The 19,000-nt window shown below is 39.6% G+C and overlaps 1 protein-coding gene across 2 annotated transcripts in view; it reads left to right on the forward strand.

Moving 5' to 3' along the window:
* The window catches only part of MEGF10 (multiple EGF like domains 10), a 124,412-nt gene that overhangs the window by 20,904 nt on the left and 84,508 nt on the right, over positions 1–19,000 (forward strand). Inside the window, exons 1-4 of one of the 2 annotated variants that reach the window (XM_080972356.1) lie at positions 5,877–5,915; positions 12,597–12,730; positions 14,913–15,014; positions 16,274–16,374. In XM_080972356.1, the coding sequence (XP_080828482.1) occupies positions 5,892–5,915; positions 12,597–12,730; positions 14,913–15,014; positions 16,274–16,374 (361 nt within the window). In that variant the 5' untranslated portion in view covers positions 5,877–5,891. Of the gene's footprint in view, positions 1–5,876; positions 5,916–12,596; positions 12,731–14,912; positions 15,015–16,273; positions 16,375–19,000 lie in introns of those variants that run through there. The other variant, XM_080972357.1, reaches the window with a different exon arrangement.

Consider the following 19,000-nt stretch of genomic DNA (forward strand, 5'->3'; position numbering starts at 1 on the left):
TTCTATTAGAGAAGTACTTTGAAAGTGATGCCTTGGAGCTTTTCATGAACTATTGTTAAAGGGTGTTCTTGGGCTGCAGAACATCATTAATGACTTTAGTGGATTTTAATTATTGAATTTTGTTTCTGCAGATAAGTCACCTTCATTAAAATAATCACTTTTTTAAAAATGACAGTTACCTAAAACTGGCTATTTAATGTTTGTAAGATAGTATGGGAGAGCTGAGCAATTATTTTTGAAAATTACTCAATATAGTTGTTTTCTAGTTTCACCATTGCTCTATTTTTATAGAGGTGGAATCCAGTGTTGTGCAAGCAGATTTCTGCTCAGGAGACAGGCTTTCATCTTCTCCCTCCTGCAGCCTTTGTGTGGCTGTAAAATCTGTTCCAGAGGGTCCCCCAGCCCTCTGGAGCAAATTTTGAAGGCCCACAGGGGGTGCAGTGGGGAGAACAGAAAGATGAAGTCATACTGCATGGGTGGAATTACATTCTGCATGGGCAGCAATAGATAAACCCATGCCATTTAGACATCTAATTGCTATTATAGGAGCATAAAATCCAGCCATATTTATATTTATGGTGTATAGTTGCAGAGATTGTTGGTGCATACAGATAAAACAAAGCAGTTGGCACTGTTTTTCTTCCCATAGAGCGAGACTGGAGTATTCCCACTTTCCCACTGCATTTACTTCCTAGGAAGTATGTTAGGGATTCCTGTCCAAAGCAGAATAATGAAAATACAACATAACATATTAATAGTGCCTATCCTTTGCGTGTTGTCTCAGAATTAAGATGCATTCGGTTCAATGGAACTAACTTTCAGATAAGTAGTACTACAGTCTATGAAAGATTCCTTAACATTTACACACATTTACACACTCAAAATGTGACTGTCGCCATGCTGCAGTTTGCTTGGTCACAGAAAACTACAGCCTGATGACAACCTTCAGTGAGCTTCCAGGCCTTCGCAGTAGTATTGGAGGGCAGTCTTGGTGGCAGGAAGCCCAGGCAATCTGCAGAGGAACAGTCACAATAGTCCTCGGCAATTGTTCTGCTGCCACCACTGTCCACTTTACGGATGCCACCAATTGATCCTTCACTCCCAAGTAGGACTCCATGGTTGCCTGGGCAACCTGCTGCCATCTCTTTCCTCTTCATGGGAGGAAGTCTATAGGGGGTTCCTCCATAGGTCGCCTGGACTGCCCCCACCTCACTCGTGAGAGAAGGTCTAAAGGGAGGGGGGTGCCTCTCCATGGCTCATCTGGGCAGCTGCCAACTTCTTCCTTTTCGCAGGAGGATGTCTAAAGGACAAATTGCTTAGAATCGCTGCCTTAATTGGCTCCTTCTCTCAGATGTTTTGGTATTCTAGATTAGACTAAGGTAGGATATGAACTCCACTCATTGAACTGTTACTGCAGTACATACGTACGCAGAAAACCATGAGAAAAAATAACCGTGTTGAAGCACATCATGAATGATATGCCAATCTCTTATGACGAATGTCTGCTACTCCAATGTTGTAATCAAACATAGTAGCCATAGGTGACGAATGAGTAAGCTGGTGGAGGAGGGACAGAGTACTCCATTCTACTATGCAGCTAGCATAGAAACCAAGCTTGCCACTGGAGAAGGGACACACACCTTCCCCATTTTCAGCATAAAAATGCATCAGGTTGTCTCAAGAAGGATGGAGCTCTTTGTTTCTCTGTCAGTTCCCAGCAGGCTAGCAATACCTTTGTGGGCTAATTTGAAAGGTGTACCAAATGGAAGAAATGTGTGTTCACTAAGTTCATAGTATGGAGGCGTGCTTCACTATTTAACAAAGATATTTTTTAAAAAATATGAACCTCAGCATTTGAATTTTCCTTTAAACTCAAAGCACATTTTCACAGCTGTGTGTCATAAATTTGCACATCTCTCCTGTCATACACATCTCATTCTCACAATGCTGAAATAAAAAAGCTTCCAAGGCTCAGTACACACTAGCAAAGCTTTGACAAATGCAAAAAAAGTAATCTTGCTAGCCACAATTGGTAATTTACTTGTTTAAGCTTTAGTAGTTTTAAGGGACAATTCATTGGATGACAGAGGCCTGTGTGTAAATTGAAGATACTGTGCCCATTGAAAGGTACATTTGGAAGGTAGTACTTCTCAAAACATTTTTTCTCCCACATAACATTACATTTATCTTGAACTTTCCTCTGCATTATTTATATTCAGCCTGACAGTCCACAGGATTAATCACAGATTTTGGACTGTTTTCAATTGTACTTAAAAGAGACCTTTCTCTGTGTGCAAGATACGGAAACCCCTCTGAAGAGAGTGTCAGATGACAGAATTTACCAGTGTCACAGGAGTTTGGTGTATAAATTCACTGTTTAGCCTACTTTTATAATAGAGCTTTATTGCTACTTTAATCCACACCACATGCAGATGACCTGAGCAAACCCCACGGAAAGACAGAAGTCTTGTTGTGTGTATGTGAAACAGTTGCTCAAAATCTGATGCACCAGCTGTGGCTCGACTAGTTTGGAAGTCAAGGGAAACTTGATCTCTTAATCTTTTTTTTTCACCAGACAGATATTGTAAATAACAACTGTTTCCTAACTGTATTCTGTCAGTTAGGCAGAATACAAGGTTTGAATACAAGGCTTTAAAGAATCATGCTCAATGTGGTCAAAAAGTTATATAGGAAAAGGGCATTAAGAGAGAAGAAATTTATCCCCCCACCCCCAGCAATATTTTTGTCTGGGTTTATTTGTCTTGTTCTGTAGCAGCGGCTGAATATTATGAATGCAGTCCAAAATACAGTGGTACCTTGGTTCTCAAACTTAATCCTTTCCAGAAGTCTGTTCCAAAACCAAAGTGTTCCAAAACCAAGGCACGCTTTCCCATAGAAAGTAATGCAAAATGGATTAATCTGTTCCAGACTTTTGAAAATAACCCCTAAAACAGCAATTTAACATGAACTTTACTGAATAATGAGACCATTGATCCATAAAATGAAAGCAATAATCAATGTACTGTGCTATAAAATAAATGACAGTATTGTAGATGATCAAAATTAAAATTATTATTTTTTCTTACCTGCACTGTTGATAGTCATTGTTTGGATGGGGGGCTTTTATCCATTTCCACAGTCACACAATCAATCAATCAATCAATCAGTAGCTGAACTGGGTTCCACCCAGTCACAAAAACAAATTAACCGAATAAGCCTCAAAAACCAAAACGCAAAATAAATAGCAAAAACAAAAGTGCCAAACTTAATCCATTCTGGAAGTCCGTTTGACTTCCGAAATGTTCAAAAACCAAGGTGCAGCTTCTGATTGCTGCTGGTGCCCCGGAAACAATAGCCGGCAGCTGCATCGGATGTTTGGCTTCTGAAAAACACTTCCGGGTTTTGGGCGTTTGAGAACCAAGGCGTTTGAGAACCAAGGTACCACTGTATTAAGTGTACTTGTGCTCCAGTTGAAATCAATGCAACATTGCCGGGTGATTATATTCTCAAATCCCACAGATGTATCTGGCTCCTACCCTATATATATTTTAACTTTAATGTACTTTGATGTAATAGGGACCATTAATGATGGTTTCTGAAGGTAGTAAATTAGGGTAATCGGCAACAAAAAGCTACCCAGCAATCAGTGTCTTTTAAGTCTTTCATGACAGAATCCATGCATAATATCTGGGTAGCTTTCAATGACTAACAGTATATAATGTAAAAGAAACCATTAATACCAGTTGGGATGTAAAGTCTGCTCATGTAGCATGTAAGCCTTTTTTTGGCACAGAGTTTCACACACACACACACACACACACACACACACACAATTCACACCCTCTCTCTCCAGTCAATCACTGTAAAGTGCTTCATAACACATGTTGCAATTAAGCTGTAGAACTTTCTCTCCCCCCCCCCCTTTTTCTCTTAATTTTTACTATAGAGAATAACTTTAACAAAGTGCCTCATTAAGTCCATAGCCGCAGATTTTATTTTAGGAGAAATGGAATTGAAATAGCTGTAAAACTTGGATTATTGAATGCAGTATAACTCCTAGGTGCTTCCTTAGACAATGGTACCAATGACAATCCATTTTTGTAATGACAGATAAGCACCCTTTATCAGTACTATCCAGTTTCAAAAGGGGGTGCAGTCAGATTTAAATAATTCAATAAGTACTCTATAAGGAACATGGTTAAAGGACTGAAATCTTTTTTTTGCTTATGTTAATAAAAATACACTCATCATTCATTTCCCTTCAAATTACTGCTCACAGCAAGGAATTAGCTTCCAAATTCACTTTCAGAAGGTTTCAGATAACCTGAAACCAGAGCCAATTTACATATTTTAATAGGATGATTTATCTTGGAAAAAATATTAATTACAACAAAAAGTCTTTGATTGTTAGGGTTTCTAAGGCAATGCCTTTGTTGGATCCTTTTAATGATGAAGCAGGCTGTCTCTAAAGCAGATTCTGTTCACATTAAAGGAAATGAATGTGAGAGTTTAATGACATGGGGCATCTTTTTTCTTTTTTTAAAGTAGCATTAAGAAAAGTTAGATCGATATGAATAACAATTGAGAACTTTGATATCAAATTGGTATGAAATTATCAAAGTGTTTTCTGTGCATAATGTATAGGTTTGTTTATCACTATTAAATTAGTGTATATAGCATTATTTTCTATTTTAAATGCCAAATATCAGATGCTGTTTTAAAAGTAATTTCATTCATTCACCGGTTCCTCATTGTGGAATGAGGAAAGGTATGTACAGCAGGGCAGAACATGCTGCAGTGATGACATATCCCCATTCTGCATACTTTTATTGCATTTGTAGGCTCTGGATCATGAAATGTGGTGTCTGGTGGGCCACTTTCTTCCATGGCTTTCTGTAGTAGATCATGCAAGGAAAAAATGGCCTGGCTATACCCTTTGAGAATATGTGGAGTCTATTTTGAATTTTTTTTATAAAAGCACAAGGTATGCTATCTCTGAGGAGGATGAACTCTGTTCTGTTAAAAGAACTGTTTGGGGAAATCCCTAGGTCAAAGCTTTTCAAACACTGTGTCGTGACACATTAGTCAGTGTGTTGTGCGAATGCTCCCCACGCTCCTCCCAGAGCTAGAAAAAGGTTAGTTTAACCCCCAGTTTGCTAGTAAAACTGAATTACTGTGTCGTGAAATGACGCATGTCTAAAAAGTGTGTCACCAACATGAAAAGTTTGGAAAGCTCTATCCTAGGTGAATTCATCAAACCAATTTTAATGTGAAACTGATGTAAAACATAATCCAAATAAATATTCTGAAAAGCTCAAACTTTTATATTGATAGGTTTGTTTTGTTTCTGCAAGCAGTAATTAACTTTTAGCTCTTTCATAAAATGTTTATTTCAGGTCTCTAATGTTATGTATATCCTAAATTTCCTAAAGTTGCTAATACTTTTAACATAACTTCTTTTGGAATGCCTAGAAACAGAAGGACTAGTCTTTGTTTCTTTTCTGATATAGTACCTGTTTTTGTTTATGTGCACCACAGTCTTCTATTATTTCTGGCCAGCATTTTTTAAAAAACAAGATGCTATTGCATTTATAAAGAATATTATTCTACGGCTCTTCAAGTATACTGTTATTTTAAAACTATTTTTTGAGCTCTCTTTTCTATATATTCATAGATAAGTTAGCTTGCATTTTTCAAAATACAGTTTTGACATTTGATGCCTTAGCCTTCATTCTATGCCCTTAAAATACTCTTCATTATATTAACTGTATCAAATGCGTAAGGTATATTTTCCTTTAATTGAGATCGTCAGTAAAGACCTAATGCTGGTTATGGCAGTCCTCCATACCAAATGAGTTAACGATTTGCCTTGCAAATTTATATTCTACTTTATGTGCCATGAGCCAGATTATAAGGTATGTGACAGAATGCGAAAATATATACATGTGTGAAAATGATTTCCTAGTGCACTGCTCCTACTGCATTTAATGCCTGTTATCTATTAACACTGCAAGCAGAATCGATAAAAGCAATCAAGTTTATTCATAGCCACAAGTTAACATGAGACTAATCACTGCTGACAAGATTGGGTCAGATACAAGTTTTGATAAGGTCAGCATTGGTTGCTTTAATTAATGTTTCTGTCTGTCAACAAAAGATAACATTTTTGTTTTTATGTCCAAAGTCCCACATTGCTGCCTTGTGTTCGTTGTTTATTGTCTAAGAATACATTATGAGCAGAGATTGTGTACAGCAAAAGCCATACTGAGGTTTCAATACCTGTGGGACCAGAATGTATGAAAGAGTTAGCAATAATCGTTGGACTGGTCCTGTCCTATAGACGCTAAGCATTTAGTGACCTCACTGCCTGCTGCTGCACGTTCTGAACCAGTCTGTAGTACATTTGCACATGCTTAGAGCTCCTGCCATGGGGTTGAAAATGCTGTTTGATGGGGTGTAGATGTACAATAATGTGGGGTGCTGGTTGTGCCTCTGGATGCTGATGCATGTTCTAGGGATGCTGGTGGTGCTGTGGTCTAAACCACTTAGCCTCTTGGGCTTGCCAATCAGAAGGTTGGTGGTTCGAATCCCCGCAACAGGGTGAGCTCTCATTGCCCTGTTCCAGCTCCTGCCAACCTAGCAGTTCAAAAGCATGCCAGTGCAAGTAGATAAATAGGTACCGCTGTGGCGGGAAGATAAATGGCATTTCTGTGTTCTCTGGTTTCTGTCATGGTGTCCCATTGTGCCAGAAGCGGTTTAGTCATGCTGGCCACATGACCCAGAAAGCTGTCTGTGGACAAACACCGGCTCCCTTGGCCTGAAAGTGGGATGAGTGTCACAACCCCATAGTACCTTTGACTGGACCTAACCGTCCAGGGGTCCTTTACCTTTACCTGTGTGTCCTAGGCATGTTCCCTGTCTTTGCATTTTTTACCTTAGTTGGAAGGATACCTGTGCAAGTACTGGTGTATGCACACAGAGTTCTCTACTACAGCAAGTGTGGGCAACATTTTTCAGCCTCAAAGGCAACATTCTCTGGAGGGCAACATTGCAAGGGCCACTTTACAGTGGGGAATGTGGGTGAGGCAGAAGGAAAGGTGGGAAAAGAAATGGATGTGACTCCTGCATTTGTACAGTATTGCAGCTATACAAAAGCCAGAGGGGTTTATAGACATGCTTTGACATGCATCCCTCCCATCTAGGCAAGCAAGTTGGAGTGATTATCACAGTTCAAGGACTCATTCCAGGCAGGCAAAAGGACTCATGAAGGCTTTGGCATAAACTGGAGGGCCAGAGGGAGAACCCTGGAAGGCCATTTTTGGCTTATGGGCTCGAGATTCCCCACCATGAGGGTGAGAACACTGACCGGGATCTTCATCCCTGTGGAGGTAGCCCTGTGTGTGCATATATCTGTGTTTGCGTAGTCTTGCTTTGAACTTGCATGGCCACCCTTCTTTGGGAATGATGCTGAGCATTCTACACTGGCTCCCAGTACGTTTCCGAGCACAATTCAAAGTATTGCTGCTGACTTTTGAAGCCCTAAACAGCTTCAGTACTGTACCTGAAGGAATGCCTCCACCTCCATCGTTCAGCCCAGACACTTAGGTCCAGCTCTGTAGGCCTTCTGGCAGTTCCCTCACTGTGAGAAGTGAAGTTACAGGGAACCAGGCAGAGGGTCTTTTCGGTAGTGGCACCCTCCCTGTGGAACACCCTCCTTTCCGATGTCAAGGAGATAAATAACTACACAAATTTTAGAAGACATCGGAAGGAGGCCTTGTATCAGGAAGTTTTTTGATGTCTCACTGTGTTTTTATATTTTGTCATTAAGTCACCCAGAGTGGCTATGGCAACCCAGTCATATGGATGGGCTATTATTATTATTATTATTATTATTAAACAGGGAACATGACGCCAGCTTGTGTGTGGCACAAAGTGAGCAGGGCTAGTTTACGTATTCTTGCTTTCTTTTTTTGTATTTAGTACCTCTGGTTACTGCATAGCAAGCAGCCAAATATTCTGATGTAAAAGTTGTTTACTATTCCACTACCCTTATTGCACAAAAAGAAAGCTGTATGAAGAACAGCTTATGCCATTTCATACAGTTCTAGCTGTGAGGTGCCTTGCATATATTGTGGGGCTACAACCTGCTTCAGCCTTAGCCAGCCTGGCCAAAAGCCAGGGATGATGGATGTTGTAGTACAACAACATCTGGAGGGTGCCAGGTTGACTACCTCTGTTCTAGTGGGTCTGTAATAGCCCACCCCAAACCCATTGCTGTTGTTTTCCAAACCAGTTTAGTGCCGTTCATTTTGTGGGCTGCTCTGTGAGTAGAATAATCACCATTCTAAGTGGATGAAAACTTTAAACCTGCTATTCTTGCAGCTGTCATATGATGTGCAGCTGTTTAGATGATAGCTGGGCTCTGCGGATCATGGAAACACACTCCCATTTATAAAGTCCTTTAGCACACTACTGGGATTTCAGCTTCTCCAAAGTGCTTTTGAGAACAGAGCACCATTTCAATATATGATTAGCAAAGAAAATATTAAAATTGCGCTAAAAAGGTATATATGTGATCACAAAGGTAGACTGGTATGAGAATAAATTGTCATTGCTAATTAATTTTTTTTGGGGGGGGGGATTCTTATTTTGAAAGAGATCTGGAGTGGTCAGCCCAAGGAAGTTTTTACTGTCCTATAATTTCCTTTCCCAATGGAAATATGTGGTGTTTCTTTAACTGTATGGTTTATTTTCCAGGGATACTAATGGAAAATCTAAACCAGTAATTTCTTTGCTTTTCTGATAACTGGGTGGATCCAGATAGCTGCCACATGCCAGACTAAGACACCCTCGGGTGTCTGCCAAATCCCATGGGTTCCTGTCGACAGTTAGGACAATGGTAGACTTTAACTAGTGTTTACAAATCCACTTCACATTCTTGATTGTACTTTTGCTTGAAGCTAACCATGGTTAATATTAACAGTGGTGCAAATGCAATGCTTTTCAAAAAAATGAATTTCAAAAAATGCAAACTCACATTTAAGAGGGAGGCAAAGAGTGTGAAAGCCCACAGTTCACTCACAATATCTCAATCCTGCTTATGGGACTGGACATGTTAGATCTGCACTAGGTTTCATTCAAATCCAAGAAAACTAAGAAATCCCTCAGTGAAAGGGATTAGCGATAGTGTGCCAAGCTAGTATCCTTGAATGAAAACCATCCCCTAACCATTACCTTTTTGTTGAATGTCCTGTAGGAGTGTGCCATCTCATTTCAGATTCTGTCCTCTTTCATGCAACTATCTACCACTGCCAGATTTTTTAAAGAATTTTTTTCCTTTTTTTACTACTGCAACTATTTCTCATAATCTCAAACAATGCTATCTTTCCACCAGTTATAGTGGGATAGTCAGTAGTTTGTCTCTAACCAAGTTTTACTCATAGTAGACTCATTGAAATTAATGGACCCAGGTGACATGTCTATTAATTTCAATAGGTCTACTCTGAGTAGGACTAACATTGGATTCTACCCAATACCTTTTATAAGGTAAAGGTGAAGGACCCCTGGATGATTAAGTCCAGTCAAATTCAACTATGGGATGCAGCTCTCATCTCGGCTTTTAGGCTGAGGGAGCTGGCATTTGTCCGCAGACTTTTCCAGGTCATGTGGCCTGCATGACTAAACCACTTCTGGCGCAATTGAACACTGATAGAAGGTAGAGCGCACAGAAACGCCATTTTCCTTCCCACTGCAGTAATACCTATTTATCTATTTGTGCTGGTATGCTTTCTAATTGCTAGGTTGGCAGGAGCTCAGACAAAGCTCCCAATAAGTATCAGCATTTACCTTGACATGTCATTTCTACTGTGACACTCACTTATGTAATCTTCCATCTGGGGGTCTTGAAAAGTGGTCACTGGGTATCTTTAAAAATGTTCTTTATAAACAACATAACTGAGATATGAAACTTTCAACCCCTTTATAGTTTGTGTTGTCAGAGTTGTTCATCCAGTTATGAGGAATCCCTGAGACCTTTATATTAATGTATCATTTAGAAATGTATTTCTGCATACTGTAGATAGAGTTAAATCTTCTACATTTTTTTTGCTAATATAAACACTTTAGCAATGCTAATCAGTTGTACTGATTTTCTGTTTTGATTTTTCTTAATAATTAAGCAAAAGAACTAGGATGCAATCAAGTTGTACACTAGGGGGTTCATGCAAATAGTTGAGTCTTCTTTTTTACATTAATCTTTTTTGTTAGAGGCATTCAGTAGGAAATTTATTGACATTTTAAGAAAAGGAAATACAATTTACCTGCATAATCTGCTTTAATAAGGGAAATCACTGCTTCATTGGAAATTAAACTGCAAGTGCACAACTTTTCATTCCTGGTTAATATAGCTCATTGACTACCACAGTATTAATGCTACTTAAGGAGCTTTCAAATCTTGACATGCATAGAACAAAGGGCTTGTGTAGCTGAGAAGTGCAGAAACCCATGAATGCAATTTAGCTCAGCCCAGTCTTATGCTGGTTTTTCCTCAACTGTGCTCTGATACTGGAAGCAAATCTAGAATGGATATTGCTGCTCACAGGATATTTGCAGCTCAGTGGCGGAATGTTTGCTTTAAATGCAGAAGATCCCCGTTTCAATACCTGGAATCTCTAGATAGGAATGTTGTCTGTCTAAAAACCCAGAGAGCTGCTGTTAGTCAGTGTTGACAATACTGAGCTAGTTGGACCAGTGGTGTAGCTTGTTTTAAGGTGGCTTTCTATGTTCCTAGGCAGCAGTCTTGCTTGCTGTGGCTACACTGGTGTCTTGTGCAATAAACATAAACATGTAAGAGCAGAGTCACATCCCATGCACAAGCAAATATTACCAGTGATCTATGGCTTGTTGGAGGGATGCGGGTGGCGCTGTGGGTTAAACCACAGAACCTAGGACTTGCTGATCAGAAGGTAGGCGGTTCGAATCCCCGCGACAACGTGAGCTCCCGTTGCTTGGTCCCAGCTCCTGCCAACCTAGCAGTTCGAAAGCACGTCAAAGTGCAAGTAGATAAATAGGTACCACTCTGGCGGGAAGGTAAACGGCGTTTCCGTGCGCAGCTCTGGTGCGCCAGAAGCGGCTTATTCATGCTGGCCACATGACCCGGAAGCTGTACGCCGGCTCCCTCGGGCCTGTTGGAAACAAATGCATCTTAAAGGGCATTCACTGTCATTCTTTTAGTCCCTCTCCCTCTGCTCTGCCAAGGGCTGTGCTAATCATCTATGAGTTCTGTTGATTATGTCCCTAGAAGCAGAATTAGAGCAGTGAAGGAAGCCCATTTATAAATAGTCAGTGGAAAGTTGATTGAGGCTGCAGTCCTATACTTACAGACCTTCCAAGCGCCCCTATTTTCCAGGGATGTCCCTGAATTTAGAGAAGCTATCCCGGTTTCTGATTTGACCCCAGAATGTCCCGCTTTTCCTTAGGATGTCCCTAATTTCATTGGAGAAATGTTGAGGGTATCGTAGGATGTCCCTATTTTCATCAGAGAAATGTTGCAGGATATGGAGTTATCCGACCCTTGAGCCATCTAAAGGCAGTCCTGTATAGGGAAGTTTTTTAATGTTTAATGTTTTATTATGTTTTTCTATATATTGGAAGCCTCCCAGAGTGGCTGGGGCAACCTAGTCAGATGGGCCGGATAGAAATAGTAAAATAATTATTATGGAATAGGACGTACCTATTTTCTTCAGGTAAATGTTGGAGGGTATGTACTTACACAGCTCAGGACCACAATACCGCAAGGACCGCCTTTCTCCATATGAACCTACCTGGACCCTGAGAACATCTTCTGAGGCCCTTCTTTGTGTGCCTCCTCCATGATAAGCCCAGAGGGTGGCAATGTATCTTTTCTGCAGTGATTCTCCATTTGTGGAATGCTCTCCCCAGGGAGAATCTGCTGGCATCTTCATTATATACCTTTAGGTACCAGGCGAAAACATTCCTCTTTAACCGGGCCTTTGGCTGATTGACATCCAATACCCTTTTAAAATGTGTTGTGGAAGGGGGGGTAATTGGGTTGGTTTTGTTTTTGTTATCTATTCTGTGTTTTTATAGTGTGATTTTATGTTGTGAACTGCCCTGAGACCAGTGGGTATAGGGCAGTATACAAATTAAATTAAATTAATTATTAATAGTAATTATACTCACTAGCTGGAAGTAAGCGCCACTTAACTCAGTGGAACCTACTTTTGAGTAGGCATGCTTATGACTGCACTGCATATTAAATAAACAAAAGTGACCTATGTGAACTAGTCTGTTGCATCCTAGAACAAACCCCTACCTTGCTGAAGAAGATATTAAAATGCAATTCTCAACTCCTTCATGTCACTGAAAGTATGAGTTCTTCCCCACTTATACAATGATACACCTGTGCCAAGTTTATTGTGCTTTTCACCATTCAGACACCAATTCTTATTTTCTTATATCCACTCCTACAGTCCCATCTGAAACAGGTTGCTTCATCCTCCATCAATGCAAGGTTGGACTTGGTTGTAACAAGTACCTAACAGTAATATTAGCAATTGTTTTCTCTTTTCACACAGGGCTATTCTGTGAAAAAGATGGTTCTTTATTTGGACTGGTTTGTTCACTTCCCTCTCATACTTTTGTACCACTGGGTGACTGCAACTTTATCCCTAAATCTTGAGGATCCAAATGTCTGTAGCCACTGGGAGAGGTAACATTTAAGAGCTATTTTGCTAGTAGTTTATGTCCATGTTTATGTTTATTTAAAGTGCATACTGCATGTATGAAAACAGATCTGTGTTCTCTATATCCCAAAGCAGCTATATAGAAAAAAATGCATCACTGAGACACACACACACACACACACACACACACACACACTCTACTTTTAAATATATCCATGCCTGGAATGGGAAATAAAAACCATAACAGTGGTACCTTGGATTACAAACACTTTGGATTACAAATTCCACTAACCCGGAAGTAGTACCTTGGGTTGAGAACTTTGCCCCAGGGTGAGAATGGAAATCGCGCGCCAGCAACGCTGTTGCAGCAGGAGGCCCCATTAGAGAAAGCATGCCTCAGGTTAAGAACGGTTTCAGGTTAAGAATGGACCTCCGGAATGAATTAAGTTCGTAACCCGAGGTACCACTGTATAAATACCAGACACACTATAAATGGATACCTTTAATCCAATTAACTCTGTGGGAGAATGTGCATATTCAAATTAGCCCTATTGGAAGCCATCCCGGTGTAATTATGAAGCTTTTAAAATCTACCTTAGAACTTGTTGGTTTAATTATTTTCACATGAGAGGAAAATACAGCTATAATTTCACTGCAGTGTGTCTTCCACTGGCAGCTCTGTGCATACAAAGGGATGTGTGCACAGATCTGTCTCCTTTGCTTAAATGAATGAAGGAATTACATATACAGGAGGAGCACAGCATATCCACTGGAATTCTCATGCATACAAAGAGTTGAAGGGCTGTGGGTGAACATTATCACCATACCAAGCTTGCAAAAGCAAATTCAGATGCTGTTTTTACTCATTTTGGAGCCTTTAATTTTTTGTGTCTTTTCATGTAAACATCTGAAGCATTGATTGCATGTTGTTTGATCCAGCGTTAGTTGTGCTTAGAGTAGCCCTACTGAAATCAATGGGATTTACCGTAAGTTTGCCTAAACTTAAGTCTCATATATTTCAAATGGTCTTCTCTAAGCATAACAAAGTCTGAATCTAGCCCCTAAAACTAGTAGAAACCATCATTATATATATATATATATATATATATATATATATATATATATGTATATGTATATATATATATATATATGTTTGACTAGTGATTATTTCTAAACTAGTGATTATTTCTAAACATAGTATTCTTTCATTCTTCTTCCAATATTTAGAGGTGTGGCAAAAGGGAAGAACATATAAACCACCATCTGGAAAGTTGCCATACCACTAGCAGTTGCACTGGAATAGATGGTAGTCAACAAATTACACTTTTTTCTTTGGCAATGATAAACAGAAACAGCTGGCCTGTGTAATTCATGTAGGTGCTCTCCAAGGAACCTTTATAGTTACTGTATTTAGACTTTTCATACATATTTTTGAGGGGTATTCATTCATTTATTTTTTTAAAAAAACAAAGCAAGTTTATTCATATGAGCTCCACATAATGAAACTGCTGTAGATTTGGAATTAAGGAAGCAGGATTTCAATTCTCACATATTCAAATCTAAGTGGCGAGATTGCTTTTCTAGGTGCAAATCACATTTTCCCACATTTTGTGGTCATCATTTTCACAGTAAGAATATTTGTATGGATCACCCAACTGTAGCACCACATCTGCTATATTAATGGAAATTTTATTAAAATGTTAACTATGAACAATAATGCAGAAAAGCATTCTGGTGCACAATCCATTTCTAATGTTTGCTGTGTTGCCCTCCTTTATCTGTTGGGACACTTCTGAACACAAATGGTAGAAGGTGGAAGAAAACATTGCCTTAAAAAGTGGAAAACTCCTTTAGTAGATGCTGGCTGAAAACAGGCACTTACTTTCTGGGCTGTGACAAAACATTAGATGAATATATGCACTCAGATCTGCACCAAAGAAAAAAGTTTGCCGCTCATCCTCATAGTTTACAATACTTTTCTTCAATCAGAGATGTAACTACTGTAAGCAGATAGTATTTGATGTAGAAGAACTTAAAGACTAATTGATTGGTTTTGTCTGAAACATGGTGAGTGTTCACTTGCACAGATAATATCTCTGAAATGTTGGTAAACCTATATATTTGTTTCCCTCATAATTATACTTTATTTCACTTAACAATCGTTCTAGTACAGTACATACTTAATATTTTTGTTTTGTTTCTGTCCAGCTATTCTGTTACAGTCCAAGAATCCTATCCACACCCTTTTGATCAAATTTACTATACCAGCTGCACAGACATTCTGAACTGGTTTAAATGCACACGACACAGGTGATTCGCTTATAAACAATAAACTATGTTCTTATATTGCTTTGCTAGAATAATCCTTTGTAGGTGATTAAAGATTGTTTCACGTTAAAAAGAGTCTAGAATAATTTATATCAAGCACAAATGAGATCGTATGAGTGCAACCATAGTTTGCATGCCGGCATGTATGTGCTTCTGGGTATAAGTTATCCAAAGTAAGACTATGAGGTGGATAATCCTCTCAAGTGATCACTGTATGTTACAAAGGATTATTGGGCTGTGGAAGATTGTGTGAGGCACTAGTGTGAAAATATGTTCCCTTTCTTTAGAGAATTACAGAGAGACTTATAATGTTGATGCAGTGGCTTATTCAGTTTTTACTATCTGAAAATAGGAATTGATCAAGCAGTTCTGTAGCATGCCTGCCATATATTTTGATGGATCTTGTTATATGGGATATAACCATAGAGGGTGGTCATTTTTCAATGCTTCTTGAACAGTAGAGAAATGAGGCCACTTCAGATTTTATGCTTGTACTGATGGTGCCATGAGCCACTGCAGTAACGTATGCTGTGACTCTGGCATGTGTTTTTCTCATGGTGGCCCCATTTCCCTGGAATTCTCACTTTATTTTCTGCCAAGCCTCCCCAAATTACTGTATTTTATATCTCTTCTTAATAATGATAGGATTAATGGTTTTTCTTTCTTTCTCTACACCACTCAAGTATTCCTTGAATGTAGAGCAGTTACTAAATTCTGAAATAAATAAATTCCTCTTCAAGTTCAGCTCAATTAAATTAGTGGGTATAAGTGCACAAATTCTGCTGTGTTAACCCTGTGCTGGATCTTGACACTCAAATCTATCCCCCTAAGAGGTAACGAATGTGGTGTTCTCCAGATGGTGTTGGATTGCAGCTCTTATCATCCTAAACCATTGGCCATGATGATGGAGTCTTGTGGGAGATGGAGTCCAACAACAACTGGAGGGTATTGACTACCTCTGGGGTAGATTGGTTATGTCTGATCAATCCAGTTTCCCACATATGAAGGATGCATTGCTGGCTTGAGTTCTAATAATTATTCAGCTTGTTTATGTTTGTATCTGAAAATCTTAAGATATTTTTTGAAATAGTTGAACAGTCCAATATAGAATTAGTGAGAGGAATACTTAATTAACAAAGGAAAAGGAGGGTTGATTTATAGGTCAGCAATATCCCTAATTATCCATAGTTGGTTATATTCAAGTACTTGTTAACAAATTTTGCTTTCATGTGTTTTAATAGAATCAGTTACCGTACTGCCTATAGGCATGGAGAAAAAACTATGTACAGGCGGAAATCTCAGTGTTGCCCTGGATTTTATGAAAGCCGAGAAATGTGTATCCGTAAGTAAACTGATTTTTGCTACTATCATGTTAGAATTTGCTTAAGTAATCAAGATTTCAGTTCTATGCATGCAACTCTTGGAGAAGTGTATTAGTGTTTCCCATGACTATCTGATCTCTGAGAACGAGTCCAAATGACCATTGCCTGAGAACTCAAATGCTTCTTTAAAGAAATGTGAGGCTGGTTTGGTGATTTGCTGGTGAGTATCTTGACATCCGCTGTGGGGCAATTGAGGGGAAAGCACACAGCACCTGACGGGAGGCAAGGGTAGAGTCAGGGGCTGTCTTCATTTGGCACTGTGCAAGTGAGAAGTTGCTGACTGTCTATCAATCTGTGGCATTGACTGCTGACACTGACAGAGGCTCTTAATCAGTTAGCAGTTTGTTTCCAAGCCCAATTCAATACACTCACATTAGTGTTCAAAGTCCTTAAACGACTTACGCCCCAAGTATATGGAGGGGAAACACCTCCTTCCCTACAGATATTCTCAGGGTACAGATCAGCAGAGGGAGGTAAAAAAGGTAAAGGACCCCTGGACGGTTAGGTCCAGTCAAAGGCGACTATGGGGTATGGTGCCCATCTCGCTTTCAGGCTGAGGGAGCCGGCATTGGTCCACAGACAGCTTTCTGGGTCATGACTGAACTGTTTCTGGCACAATGGGACACCGTGACAGAAACCAGAGTGCATGGAAACGTTGTTTCCCTTCCCGCCGCAGCGGTACCTATTTATCTACTTGCACTGGCATGCATTCAAACTGCTAGGTTGGCAGGAGCTGAGACAGAGCAACGGGAGCTCACCCTGTTGCGGGAATTCGAACTGCTGACCTACTGATCGGCAAGCCCAAGAGGCTCAGTGGTTTAGACCACAGCGCCACCTGCGTCCCATCTTGAGGGAGCCATCTTGGTAGCTCCACTGCTCTAATAAGTTCAGTGTTTGTGTGGCTTGGGAGAGGGCATTTTCTGTGGCAGCTACTAGATGGCGGAATTCCCTTCCCACATAGCTATGCCTGGCACCTTCATTGTAAAGTTTCCATTGTATTTTAAAGACGGACCACTTTGCCCTGGCATTCGATACCTGAGATATACTTCTTCAGGACCCACCCTATTACTATGATTATAATTTGTTTTAAACTGTTTTAAAAAATTGATTTCAAATTCTTGAACCTGCCTTGGGACTGTAAGATAAAGGGCAGGCAAGAAATTGAATAGATAGTAGTCGCAATACTGATATTTGTATGGTTCTACTAAATGCCCTCAGCCTCCATCATTGCTTTCCAATTGTTTCTTGTAAATAACAATCTTTCCCCTTCTCACTTTATTGCCCTGCAAGGGCAGCTAGCAATTCCAAATATTTATTTTTCAGATGATTCCAATAATGGCCAGATAATAAGAAGTGGGCTTTCAGTAGTTGAACATTAACATCTGGTAAGCAGGTTGACCTCTGTCTTGGCAGAATAGTCTATATCTTTCATGCAAATAACCTCTTCAGGCAGACTTTTCCTTGTCTGAGAGCACCAGTGCACACAAAGTAATGTGATTTGCATGTTTGGAGTTGCCTCTAACATGTAAGAGAAAATGAAGCTCATGTGTGAACCCTGATGGAGCTTTGGAGAGAAAAGTGTTTTGTTGTCAAAATTTTCTATTTTTCATGTCCAATATCTTCTTTGGTTTAAGGGCTAATGTAGTGTATCATTGCAGTATAGGCACTCATATCTGAAAAGAATATTAACTTTGCGGAGCTGAAAAGTATGTGTTAATTAGGGATTCAATTACAACTGCTAATACCTAATAGAATTCAGATAAAATGTATTGTTTGGATTATATACTGGATGACAGCAGTTGTTTGTCCTCAGGTAGCAAAGGAAGTATCACAGAGCACTTAATCGTCAGTGCTTCCCATCTTTGAAAGTAATTCTAGAATTCATTTAGTTTGGTATACTTTTTTTAAAGCTAGCAATCATATAAATGTTTAGTTCTAAAGAGCCTAGCTACTATTAAGTCTTTATAGGATTGTAGCCAACTTTTTTTAAAAAAAAGATTCTTAGCACATAGTTGAGATTCTTAAGTGAAAGCAGAAAAGGAGACAGAAAAACAGGTCTAACATTATTGTGTTAGACCTGTCATATAGCTGTAGGATCATTTCTTTATGGAGCCCAAAAAGCATTGTGCCTGATGGAGTGACACCAATTGGTTACTGCTACATTAATCCAAACTTCAGTCCATAGTAGATCTTCCTGTGCAGGTGTCTTAGGGGCTTGCACCTCTGTTTGTCTTGACTTCAACAAGAAGATTTGATAGTAATTGAAAAGGCTATATTTTAATTCACCCTCTCTGAATTCCTTTTCGTTGTAAGTGCCAATGCTGATGGATGCATAACTCTTCGACCGACAGCTCCAGTTGGCAGTTGTAAGTTCCTGTCTAGCATCTCTGGTGCCAGGATTAGAAGAGCCACTGATTATTTCTTCAGCTGTCAGTCAGCCAGGAAGATCCTTGTGTGCAAGATTAAAAGTGGACAGTGGCTTTCTCAGGCAAAAGGGAACAAAAATGTGGTCTCTTCCTGCAGAGGAAGGGATGGAGATGAATATCTGAGATTCCATGAACATTGGCCTTGAGAGTGACATGACAA

The sequence above is a fragment of the Podarcis pityusensis genome (assembly GCF_964106645.2).
Source record: "Podarcis pityusensis genome assembly, chromosome: 11".
NCBI classification, from domain to species: domain Eukaryota; kingdom Metazoa; phylum Chordata; class Lepidosauria; order Squamata; family Lacertidae; genus Podarcis; species Podarcis pityusensis.